The sequence below is a fragment of the Canis aureus genome, chromosome 24 (assembly GCF_053574225.1).
Source record: "Canis aureus isolate CA01 chromosome 24, VMU_Caureus_v.1.0, whole genome shotgun sequence".
NCBI lineage: Eukaryota > Metazoa > Chordata > Mammalia > Carnivora > Canidae > Canis > Canis aureus.
The window spans coordinates 49,890,957-49,903,730 of NC_135634.1; the positions used below are offsets into that span (position 1 = coordinate 49,890,957).

The 12,774-nt window shown below is 53.8% G+C and overlaps 1 protein-coding gene across 14 annotated transcripts in view; it reads left to right on the plus strand.

The window, feature by feature from the left end:
- The first annotated feature begins 61 nt into the window (after positions 1-61).
- Positions 62-12,774, plus strand: part of TRAF3IP1 (TRAF3 interacting protein 1) — a 58,828-nt gene continuing 46,115 nt past the window's right edge. For all 14 annotated transcript variants that reach the window (XR_013363494.1, XR_013363495.1, XM_077869444.1 and 11 more), the window contains exons 1-7: positions 62-214; positions 4,520-4,588; positions 5,393-5,554; positions 7,541-7,684; positions 7,787-8,212; positions 10,422-10,493; positions 11,441-11,516. Coding sequence is in view for 12 of the 14 variants with exons in the window: in XM_077869444.1 (XP_077725570.1) it covers positions 92-214; positions 4,520-4,588; positions 5,393-5,554; positions 7,541-7,684; positions 7,787-8,212; positions 10,422-10,493; positions 11,441-11,516 (1,072 nt within the window). In the remaining 2 variants the exon portion in view is untranslated. The remainder of the gene's footprint in view (positions 215-4,519; positions 4,589-5,392; positions 5,555-7,540; positions 7,685-7,786; positions 8,213-10,421; positions 10,494-11,440; positions 11,517-12,774) is intronic.

Below are 12,774 nucleotides of genomic sequence, written 5' to 3' on the forward strand. Positions count from 1 at the left end.
GGGCCGGCGGCGTCCCGGGAGCGCGGCTTAGGCTCGGCCGGCGGGGGCGCGGGGGCGCGGGGGGGCGCGGGGCGGCGCGGGCGGCGCCGCCATGAACGCCGCGGTGGTGAGGCGGACGCAGGAGGCCCTGGGGAAGGTGATCCGGAGGCCGCCGCTGACGGAGAAGCTGCTGAGCAAGCCCCCGTTCCGCTACCTGCACGACATCATCACGGAGGTGGGCGGGCCGGGTCGGGGTGCGGGCTGGGGTCCGACGCGGACGTCGCGGGCCCCGGGGCGGGCCTGGGGTCGGGGCCCAGGAGATGGTCGGGGCCCAGGTGGTGGTCGGGCCCAGGTGATGGTCGGGCCCAGGTGGTGGTCGGGGCCCAGGAGATGATCGGGGCCCAGGTGGTGGTCGGGGCCCAGGTGGTGGTCGGGCCCAGGTGCAGGGCTCAGGCCCAGCCAGATGCAGGACCAGGTAGAGGTCGGGGCCCAGGTGATGGTCGGGGTCCAGGAGATGGTCGGGGCCCAGGTGATGGTCGTGGCCCAGGTGAGGGGCTCAGGCCCAGCCAGGTGCAGGACCAGGTAGAGGTCAGGGCCCAGGTGATGGTCGGGGCCCAGGTGCGGGGCTCAGGCCCAGCCAGGTGCAGGACCAGGTAGAGGTCGGGGCCCAGGTGATGGTCGGGACTTAGGAGATGGTCAGGGCCCAGGTGATGGTCGGGACCCAGGTGCAGGGCTCAGGCCCAGCCAGGTGCAGGACCAGATAGAGGTTGGGGCCCAGGGTGATGGGTGGGGCTCAGGAGATGGTCAGGGCCCAGGTGATGGTTGAGGCCCAGGACATGGGGCCCAGGTATTGGTCGGGGCCCAGGTGCAGGGCTCAGGCCCAGCCAGGTGCAGGACCAGGTAGAGGTCAGGGCCCAGGTGATGGTCTGGGCCCAGGTGCGGAGCTCAGGCCCTGCCAGGTGCAGGACCAGGTACAGGTCGGGGCCCAGGTGATGGTCGGGACTCAGGAGATGGTCAGGGCCCAGGTGATGGTCGTGGCCCAGGTGAGGGGCTCAGGCCCAGCCAGGTGCAGGACCAGGTAGAGGTCGGGGCCCAGGTGATGGTCGGGACTTAGGAGATGGTCAGGGCCCAGGTGATGGTCGGGGCCCAGGACATGGGGCCCAGGTATTGGTCGGGGCCCAGGTGCAGGGCTCAGGCCCAGCCAGGTACAGGACCAGGTAGAGGTCGGGGCCCAGGTGATGGTCGGGACTCAGGAGATGGTCAGGGCCCAGGTGATGGTCGTGGCCCAGGTGAGGGGCTCAGGCCCGGCCAGGTGCAGGACCAGGTAGAGGTCGGGGCCCAGGTGATGGTCAGGGCCCAGGTGATGGTCGGGGCCCAGGAGATGGTCAGGGCCCAGGTGATGGTCGGGGCCCAGGTGTGGGGCTTAGGCCCGGCCAGGTCCGGGACCAGGTAGAGGTCGGGGCCGGAATCAGGGCTGGTGTCAGAGTCTGACCTCCCATAGCCTAACGCAGCCCTTGGGCCCAAGGTGGTGGTCCCCTTGCTCGGAGGTCCCCCTGCATGGGGCTCCTTGTCCTCGCCGCCGCTCCCCTCCCCCTGGGCCACCTCCTCCGGCCCCTCCGGGACCATTCTTTCTTTCCCGACTCCCCCAGTATCTGTTAGAACTCTTCCACCCTGCCTGGCAGTCGTTTCTATGACACCCCCCTCCCCCCCGCCACTGTCAGTGTCAAGCCCATTAAAGGGGATCAGAAATGGTTGGAGAATTCTTCTTTTTCTTTTTTTTTTTTTTAAGTCCTCATGTCCCCCAAGCTTATGCCCACGCGAGTCTGCACCACATTTTGGATGCTTCATAAAGTACCTGTGGGTAAATTTATTGAAAGTGGTTGTAGTGGGACCCAAAAGGGGAAACTATCAAAGAGCAGGTTGGTATTGGCGGGTGAAGTTGCACAGCCTGACCTCCGTTGAGATTGGTTGTCTGTGGCTTTTCCCCAGGGGGTGAATTGCCTTGTGATGGAGACCGTACTTGTTTGTTGCCATATCCTGGGTGAGCTGACCTGGGAAGATACACGGAAGGTGCAGCACTAACATTCGTTGTTGATTGAGGCCGGCTAGGCTCCTGGTAACTCATTTCCATGGTGCCCCTAAGAAGGGTATTGAACTCAGGAACTTGGGCGTGGGCTTTGGGAGTTAGGAATCAGGTGGAACTTGCAGACTTCTTGGGGATCCCGGGGTGGCGCAGCGGTTTAGCACCTGCCTTTGGCCCAGGGCATGATCCTGGAGTCCCGGGTTCAAGTTCCGTGTCGGGCTCCCTGCATGGAGCCTGCTTCTCCCTCTGCCTGTGTCTCTGCCTCTCTCTCTCTCTCTGTGTCTGTCTTGAATGGATAAGTAAAATCTTAAAAAAAAAAAAAATAGAACTTGCAGACTTCCGAGGGCACCCCCTATGGGTCCTCCAACCTCCTCTCTTACTCTTTCCAATAGGTTGGGTGTATTATTCTCCACTAACTTTGCTTTACTCATTTGCTATCTCAACATGGTTTATAATGTGTGCGTCTGTGTTAAAAACCCTAATTGTGCTTAGAACTCTCTGGAATCCCACCCACATCCCAGGGCTGTCTGTCTAGCTGCCCCCTCCTCTTCTAGCTGGGGCAACACTTCGCCTGCCCTACGTGGTGTTTGAGGGAAGGGACGTGGCACAGAGACATGTGCTGCATTACCCAGTGAAGTAGGCAGGTAGTGTCCCCTAACCCAGAAGGGAAGAAGTGCGTTAGCCAGGAGGTAAGCCCGCCCGACCATGGCAGGTGCCACCGTACTCTCACCCTTTTACCTTCTGTGTTAGTCCTGTGGAGAGCCAGGGAGGAGGCAGGGTGCTATGCCTCATTCTGTGGGGCTTGGCTTGGCGCTGGGTTCCTGGAAGTTTGGAGTGCCTCGGAATGGGGAAGGAGGAGGGACATTCAAGCAGGAATTGACTTGGTTGGCCAGGTCGCCAGGCTGCGTGGAAGCAGTCACACGTTCCCAATCAGGGGCCAGTGTTCTGCTTTTCTTTCATGTTTTTTTTTTTTTTCTTCCAAATCTAATGCTGAAATTAATTTCTCTGCCTGTGTAAAGGTAAATGCGTCAACTGTCACCTCTTGTTAGGGATATGAGAATGACATATTGAAAAGCATTTTCCGGTAAGAGATGAAGAGCTTCCTGAAAATTCTTAACTCTCTCTGAGTATTGTGTTCAAGTCACCATATCAGTAATTTAGTTACAGCTAAACTAGCTCTCTCTCATAAATCAAAGCATTGGCCTTGTAAGGTTAATGTTTCTTGTCCCTTAAAAATATTGTTCACAATTTTAACTGCCAGCAAAATAGGAAAACCTCAGAAGAGACAAAATAAAGGCTCTAGGGATATCAAGTACAGGATACCCTTAATATTATATTTGTCTTTTCGGGAAAAAGAATACACAGCTCTTAGGTAGTTGTTGAGGAATGAGAGCCAGCTTAATTAATAGGGAGGTGTGGCTTGGTCTCAGAGAAATAGCCTGATGTTAGCGTGGGACTTTTTTCTAACAGACGAGTCTTGCACTAGTACATATGCTTTCTGTCCACCCAGGACATACGCACGTTCACGCTTCCTACATACAACGCAGCTAACATTTTGTTTTGTTTGATTTTTTGGAAAAAAAATGCTTATTGCTACCCATTATGTTGATTTTTATAGTGAATTCTTGCCTTTCGAAAAATGCTGGTCCTAGAGAATGAGGAGCCTGGCTGTGTGGGTGCAGGGAGGAAGAGGGAGAGTCACCACCCCTAACGCTGGTTCAGGGTAATGAGGAGCTACAGGTTTACTGAGAGGCACGGGCAGGAAAGGGATAGAAGTGACATTGCACAGAGCACCCCCCTGTTGTAGGACGTGACTGAGGAGAAAGACCTTTCTGTCCACGTTCAGAAACCCAAGCTGAGGAATTGCTATTCTTTCCAGAATCCATTCTCTCCACGGGGCCTGAGTGCCCCTTGTAAGATGCTGTCGCCCAGCCGTGGAACCTGTCAGGGCCTCCTCGTGATCCTTAGGCTAAAGTCCGTATTCCTGAGTGGCTTCCGAGGCCATCTGGGTCAGGCTCCTCCTGCCCTGAACTTTTGCTCCCTTGAACAGGACCCTCTTGGCGGCTGTTTGGCCTGGCTCGTGTGTCCTAACCACCCCCCCACCCCCCGCCCAATCCTGTTCTCCCGTTGGCCTGTGGTGTCAACGGATATATGATGTCTTCTGGGAAACTTTCCCTGACACCTGCACCCCTCCTGCGCTTGGATTAGGGAGTGATCCCGTGCTCACTTGGCACCCTGCAAGATGTTTCCCCGTCCCCACGTCCAGGCTGGATTCCACCTGGGGAAAGGCCTTGTGTATCGCAGACACTCAGAAGCTTGTGCAGTAAGTGAAGGAATGAAATCCTGGCTGTGAGCAGACCCGACAGCTCCTGGCAGCGTGGGGTTTCGGGGCTCGGGGGCAAGGCTGATGGAGAGGCTGTCCTGGGAGGTGCTGACCACGGCCTTGGTCTCTTGAAGGTGATTAGGATGACCGGTTTCATGAAGGGCCTCTACACAGATGCGGAGATGAAGTCTGACAACGTTAAGGTAGGCTGGGGGGCACCCCTCACCCTAGCAAAGTGGGGTTTTTGTAAGCTGGGAACCCGGTGTGTGTCATTTATATCCTGATGCATGTTGAAGTATAAGGTGGATTAATTCATGAATTGCAGTATATCCTTTCTCATTTCATTTTCTTATTTTTGCCAACTGCATATATGCCAATTTTATCCACTAAGAAATGGAACTAGTGTTTTAAAGGTAATTGCTAGCCTACCAGCTAAAATTAAAAGCTTTAATTAGGGACGCCTGGGTGGCTCAGTGGTTGGGCACCTGCCTTCGGCTCAGGTCGTGATCCTGGGGCCCCGAGATCGAGTCCCACATCAGGCTCCCTGCACGGAGCCTGCTTTTCCCTCTGCCTGTGTCTCTGCTTCTCTCTGTGTGTGTCTCTCATGAATAAATAAATAAATTTTTAGAACAACAACAAAAAGAAAAGCTTTAATTGTTTTGTTGTTGTTGTTGTTACACAGTTAGTATTCCCAATTTGACGTGACATAAATAGTAACTGTGCCTGTTGAGCATACCAAAGATGAGGGAAACGTTTTTTTTTTTTTTTTTTAAATTTTTTTTTATTTATGATAGTCACAGAGAGAGAGAGAGAGAGAGAGAGAGAGAGAGAGAGGCAGAGACACAAGCAGGCTCCATGCACCGGGAGCCCGATGTGGGATTCGATCCCGGGTCTCCAGGATCGCGCCCTGGGCCAAAGGCAGGCGCTAAACCACTGCGCCACCCAGGGATCCCGGGAAACGTTTTTGGAAGTGCTTTTTATTTGTATTTTAAATGGGAATCTTTCAGGATAAAGATGCAAAAATTAGCTTCCTTCAGAAGGCCATAGACGTGGTGGTGATGGTTTCAGGAGAGCCACTGTCAGCAAAACCAGTGCGCATCGTGGCCGGGCACGAGCCTGAAAGAACAAACGAGCTGCTCCAGAGAATTGGAAAATGCTGTCTCAGCAAGGTAACGTGGAGGCTCAGAGTTTAGTCCTGAAAGACCCGGCCGGGGTGGGTGACCACAGGGTAGTGGGCAGTATCGGGAAGGAGTTTGCTGGTGTCTGGCAAACCTGGGCTTTGGAGCCTCAGAGTTCCAGGAGGAGTGAAGTAGAAGTATACAAGGAAGGGGCTCCTGGGTGGCTGAGGCGGCGAAGCGTCTGCCTTCTGCTCGGGTCATGATCCCAGGGTCCTGGGATTGAGTCCTGCCTGGGGTTCTCTGCTCAGTCGGGAGTCTCCTTCTCCCTCTCCTCTCCCTGCTGCTCCCCCTGCTTGTACACTCTCTCTCTGTGTCAAATAAGTAAATAAAATCTTTAAAATCAATCAATCCCAAAGAATTATACAGTGAAACAAAGGTATGCCATGCACGAGGTTTTCAAGTGTTAAGTATGAATGTGGGAACCTCACAGACACGTGCTCTTGGGGCAGGCGGTGGAGGCTGCGTGCCCAGGCAGCCAAGCCCTGCCTGCCTTCTCCTTTCGGGCCTCCTTTTCGGGCAGGATCTTAGAGGCAGGAAGACCTGCTGTTCTTCTTCCCAGCTTATGGGAGGCTCCTGTTGTCCGCCTGCCTCTCCAGCCTTCCGTGTCTGCTTCCCTCCTTCCATCCCTCCCTCCCCCATGCTCTGTCCTTCCGTTACTCTTTCCCTCCTGGCTGTGGATAGCAGAGTTGTGCTGCTTTCCTGTGTCACTTGGACAGGGACTGATTCGCTACTTCCTGAGATCCTCATTGTGGGTTGGAAACTTGGCCTCTCTGCTTAGGTCCAGCCCAGAATGTCCTTGCTAGAGACGCTGGAGGACAGCTCTGCTTGGTGATGGCACCAGGGCATCTTCAGGGCCTTTCTTCCTTGTGGGAGCCGAGTCGCCCTGAAGGGAGAGGTCATAACTCATACAGCCCTTCACCTACCTGGTGGGTTGTGGGCTGGGGAAAGAGGCTGGATTTCGGCCCACGTAGCAGGGGTGAGGGTGGGAGGTCGTGGCTCCAAGGAGGCCTTGGGAGAGTCTCACCCTGGCCTGCATCCAAATCTTAGGCTCGGAGGCATACAGCTGATTTTGCCAGTGCCCTTGTTTCTCTCCCCACCATTGCGTCCCTCCTGTTATTTCTCTTTCAAAACACATTTGATTCCTGTCCTCCCTGCTGAATCCTTTGCCAGGTTCTTGTCGCCTCTGGGCACAGCCTGCTCCGTGGCATGGCTCGCAAGGGTTCTCAAGGCCTGCTGCTGCTCCCTCGCCTCCAGGTCCCGCTCAGCTCCCGCACCCCTGCCTGCACCCTGAGGCCCTTTGCACTGGCGATGCTCCCTCATTTCTTTGGCAGCAGTGTGGCATCGGTTGCTTTTCCCTCTCTCCCGGCCTGGCTTAGGCACCCTGCTGTTCAACTGTAGCATTTGGCCCCTCCCCCAGTCCACAGCTGGGTCAGCCTGTGGTCTGGTGCCTGCCATGTGATGGTCACTCAGTGCATCCTGTGGAACGAGCAACTGTGTGAGCGGGTGGGATTCCTGCCCGGGGGTGTGTGAAGCTCTGGCACCAAGTCGTGGGATGCTGCCTTTGAGAGGCTTTTTGCTTTTGATAGAGCTTGAGGTAGATCATTGTGTAAGGCCCTTTCAGTGCCGGGCCTCCATGATCCTGTGAGATGTGTAAGGCACTTGTGGAGTCATGCACGGCAGCTTTGTTGTCCTTGAACCACACACACGCCCACACTTGACAGCTCAAGTGGATTGAGGTGGGATTCACTTGGCTTGGGTTGACTCTGCTGTTCCCATCTGAAGTGCTGGAGGTGACAGCTATCAAGAGATGCTCCACTTGGCGATAACAGCATTTCCTTTGAATGTTTTATCCTTTGACTCATGTCCACATGTTTCCCGTGTTTAGTGAACTGTCTTTGAATGCAGATGCTCGCGTCTGTCACCTGTGCTGATCTCGTTTTTACCTTGTGTTTCATTTCCTCCCATTCGGACTGCAAGCTCCCCAGCGACGAGGCGGTGAAGAGGGTGTTAGCTGGAGAGAGGAGTGATCTGAAAGGAAGGACCTCCCTGACGTCAAAATCTCAGGAATTGGACAACAAGAATGCACGAGAAGAAGAGCCCGGAGTTCATAAAGATAAAGAGGTGAATTGCAAGTTGTGCATATTTGAAAATGAAGTGGTGAGTCTGTTCATAGCACAGGTAAAGACATTTATAAGTGATATTGTTGTCTGACCTTTTTTCCAGGATAAAAGGAACTCTGAAATAAATGAGAGAAGTACAAGCAGAGATGGAAAACAGAAAGAAGTGAAGGAAGAAAGCAAAGCAAGAGAGAAGGACAAGGAGAAGGAGAAGACAAAGGAGAGTGACCATGATAGACATAAAGATCCTGAGCGAGACAAGCACCGCGAAGGGGAGCGAGAGCGAGCCAGGAGCCGGGCCAAGCAGGACAGAGACCGAGGCAACAGAGACCGGGACAGGGATCCAGACCGTGACAGGGAGAGGAGGAACGAGGGAGGGAAGGAGAAAGAGAAGTGGAAAGACCGAGAGAGGGAGCGCGAGCGAGATAAGGCCCGGGACAGGGACAGGGACAGACGGAAGGTGAAGGACGGGGAGCACTCCCGGGAGCCCGACCGGGAAAAGAGCAGAGAGCCCGACAAGCCAGAGAAGAAGGTAAAGTCCTGCTTGACGATCTCTGTCTTTGAGAAGAGTTTTGGTGTTCTCTACAGTGGTTCCTTTGTCAGGCGTGGTGGGGACTCAGCACCGCGGTGAGGTTAGGACACTCGCGCCTTCCCAGTGGAAACCCACACGGACACCATGGATGCTGGGGCTCTGAGGTGTACTGCTTTCACCTCTGGCTGCGTGTGCGTGTTGGATGCTTCTTTTTTTTTAATTCTTTTTTTATTTTTATTTTTTTGTGTGGATGCTTCTTGGAGACGGGCCCACACCATGGCTGCGTGAACCGGCCTTACGTGCGCCATGGTGGTGGGCAGGTGCGTATGCGTGGCCATGCCCGTGGGCCCGGCTGAATTTCTGAAGGATCGTGCTTTGGTCTCGTAGGCATCAGTCGATACGTACAGGACCTCTGACTGTAATTTTTATTTAATTAAATTTTCAAGTAGATTTACAATTGTCCAGAAAATGTGTTTGGTTTCTGTGTTTCCTAAAGTGCAAGTTGCTTTTGGGTTCAGCATAGGTGCTGCAGGGCTCCGTCAGGGCTGGCATCGCACCTGCCTGTTCTCTCGGGCACAGCATCTTGTCAGGTGTCCCCAGAAGGTTGTGGAAGTCTGGTGTCCAGCCCGTAGGAAGGAGGGAGCCGAGGTCTGGAAAGGTTCAGGATCTGCCATGTGACGCAGCAGCGTGGTGAGGGGCGAGGCCTGCGCTGGCGTGCGTGGCTCATGCTCCTGGCTGTCTGGCATTGCATCCCGGGGTGCATCCCGGTACTGGGTGATGATGGGCCCACGGGACTGACGTGTAGAGAGCCCCGGAGTAACGGACCCTGTGAGGTATGTCACGAAAACCAGGCTTCCCTCAGGAGTTTTAGAAATAACAAAGGCATTCCTCATCTTTTGCGTTTTCGTAGAGGTCTAAGGAAAAGTGTTTCTTGCTGATGTGATTTTTCTGAGGCAGTAGCGTGCTCTCATATGTTTTCCTAGCGTGCGGCCGCCCCCGAGTGGGAAGGCCTCAGTCTTCCGGGTCTGCAGATGGTTTTCCACACATTACATTGACCAGAGTTGCTGATGCTGTGAGGAGGGTCTTAAATAGAAAGCCAATTCCAAAGAAGTTTTTATAGGGGGTTCCGTGGGCTCGGCTTCGAGTGTGTGAGGCCAGGGCGCAGGGCCTGTGTCTCTGCTCAGCGCAGGTCCACATTCTCCCGAAGTCGGTTCTCCGAGGATCTTTCGTGGTGGTTTTGTGGGGCCGGGTCCTCTGGTGTAAATCTGGGGCTCCTCTGTGGGGAGGCTCTTGCCGGCGGTGAGGACACCCCCGTGGGACGCCTCCCAGGAGACTGTTCTGACCCAGCTGTGCGGGTCTTCCCCCTGCGTCAGACCCCATGGCTCTCCTCCGTTTGATCGTGTCTGAAACAGACGATGCTGAGACCTTCTCGCCCCCTCTCAGGCTGTGTGTGAAGAGAAGGTGAAGTAGTAGGTGTGTCCAGAGCTTCGGGTGTGGCGGTGAAGGACCAGCTGTCAGGGTGGTGGGTGCAGTGCTCACCCTAAGGGGCTGGCAGGGTGGGCGGGGTGGGGGGGAGGCGAGGAGCTGCGTGCAGAGCCAGGGGCTTCCAGCAGGAAGCTATGGAGATGCGTCACGGTTGAACTCAACAGTCATCTCTTGCTTTCCAGTCTTCATGGCGCACAGTGTCCGTGGCCTTGTCTTTTCTAGTCCGTATGTCAAGATGTGTGGGTTGGAGACTGGATTGTAGCTGTGAGCTGGTGTTTGCAGGTTTCCTGTACTTCACTTCGAGAATATTTCCTGCTGTGGAGTCTGAAAGCTTTGCTTGAGAAGAACCGTTCACTGGAAGGTTGCTCCCCCCTTCCATGGTGGCTGGTGGTCTCTGTCGTTCACTCCTTCCCCTATTTCCAGATTCCCTGTGTTTCACTGGGGTGTTTCTGAGAGGTTTGGCCTGGGGTGCGGATCCCGCGTGTCTGGGAGACACTGTTCCATAGCTTCCCTTCTGCCCTAGTCTGCTCCACAGGGGATGATCTGGACGGCCCTGTGGGGTGCGGGCTGCGTTCCTGCAGCAGATAGGCCTGGAGTGGGATGGATGGGAAGGGTGATCTTGCTGCTGCTCAACAAGAAACACCTTGCATCTTGACATGTTTTTAGATGTAACAGATTTGAATAATTCTGGAATATGATCAAATTTTTTTTTTTTTTTTTGCAGTCCTCAAGTTCGGGTGAGATGTCTAAAAAGTTGTCAGATGGATCCGTGAAAGACTCCAAAGTTGAAGCAGAGGTAAACTTTGAAAAATAGTTTCAAGAGACGTAAACCCATGGCTGGGTTGATGTGACTTCCATGCTGTGGTTTCTTCTAGTCCATGGAGAGCCCGGGGGTGGGGATGTGGCACAGGCTCCCACATGACCTCGGGTTTCCATGCCGGGCTCTGGGCTTTCTGTATACACTTGTTTGACAGGTACGACGTATGGGGTACAAAGGGATGGGAGGTCATTTGGGAGCGTGTCCAGGTGGTGCTTCAGATGAGTCTGGGAGAGGATTTGGTCTCCAGGCTGACCGGGGCAGCAGGGGTGCCGGAGAGATCCCTCTGAGCTCTGCTCAGCCTGTGGGGGGCCCATGGTGCGTGTCTTGGGGGTGGGGCACAGCCGAGGCTGGGCCACATTATTTCCCTGCCTCCAGGCCACCGAGGTTAGACTCAGCACAACTTTGCTAATGGACTTTGGATTTCAGAAAACATGTCCAGGCAGCTATAGGGAAGATGGATGAGGAGTGGCTTAGAGGCTGGGAGGCCAGTTAGGAGGTCATCATGGCAGGCTGAGCAAAACCTAATGGCTGGTGTGTGCTCTGTTGGAACACACGTACGTTTGCCCTCAGCGCTGTCACAGATGCATGTGAGTGATTAGCACAAAGCAACAGAGATGGAGTCCTCATAAACACATCCGGTAAGACAGCGCTTCTCAGCATGGTTGGCGGATTGCTGGCCTTTTGAGAGCTTCGCAGAAAGATGGATTTCTGATTTTAGAGTAAAGAAGGCCCGAGCAGTCTCTAATTCACCCTCAGGTCCAGGGTGCTGAGTTGTGCCGAGTTGGTATCCGTTTCCCATTAAAGCACCTGGTGGTGCTGTTCTGTGTCCTCCTTGTTTGTCACTGAGCAGAGCTTGACTAGTAAATCTGCTCAAGGCATTGCTGGGTCATGCGTCAACTAATTCTTTTTCCATTTTCTTTAAGACTGAGATTTCCGCCAGAGCATCCAGGTCAGTGACAACAAAAGCATCAAAACGGCGATCCAAAAATTCAATGGAAGGTACTGCAAATTTATCATATAAGTAACTGAAAATATGGATATTAATCATGTATTAATACTTACAATTGATATTAATCATAATTGATATTAATCATGATCTAGTAGATCTGTTGGGGGGGATAAACAAAGACTGTGAAAAGGATGAAGATATGTCTCTCTCTCTCTCTCTCTCTCTCTCTCTCTCTCTCTCCCTCCCCCTCTTCCTCCCCCCTCCCTCTCCCTTTCTTTTTCCGTCTCCCTCTCTCCCTCCCTTCCGCCCTCCCTCCACGCATGTGTGAGCCCATGACCCCAGCGGCAGAGTAGCACCTCTTTGCTGGAGATCTGTTGCAACCTAAGAGATGCGATCGAACTTTAGTTTTCCAGAAATGGTTATCAGCCACCCACCCACATTTTACTGACTCTTGTCATTTAATCCAGACACAGAGTGGCCAGCAAGAGCATCCTGCTCTTAGGGCATGTCCATGCATTTAAAAATCAGCAGAAATGATCCCTGGGAATCATGCTATTAGGGACTGAAGTTGAAGCAAACAGGCGTGGCCAGGGGTTTGCCCAAGGGGAACGCCTGGGTCTGCGAGGGCGGGAAGTGGGGAAGCACATCCGTGCACTGCAGATGGGTGCTGCTGGGGGCTGGTCGTGTTGCAGTTTTCAGGTGAAGTGGGAAGTCACTTTGAGAGTGGTAGTGCCTGAAAACCCATCCTTTTCCTAAGTTGTAAAAGTTGAAGCGGTGTGGCGGGGGTGCCGTAGCTGGAATTCTTCATCCAGGACTTACGCAGACATGTAAAGAAAGCCCCCCTTTCATAATATACGTGCTGCTTTAATGAGCATCTTTGCTCCAGCAGCTTTTCCCTCTGTTGGCAGTCTCCTGGGACAGGCTCCAGATGGGGCCCCGGCGCAGAGGGCAGGGCCGTTTGCGGGTGTGACTGCAGGGTACACTGTACCCCTGCCCTCCGCCTCCTCCGGGGTTCCCAAGGCTTGCTGATTTGGGGAGCTGAAAAATGAACAGCGCTCTCTCTTTTTAATTGCTAGTGAAATTGCACGTTTTTGTGTGTGTTAGTGATTTTGTTGACTTCTTGGGCTCGTCTGTTCTTGGCGGGGATTCCGCATCGCTCTGATGGCAGTTGCAGTGTTGTCCCTAATTTACACACGCTCGCTATACACTCAGGACATCTGCCAATTTTTAAGTAAGTGTTTGTTTTCCAGTTTATTTCTACTCATTATGTTTAGTTCCTGACTTGCCTGAGTGTTTAATTTTTGTGCG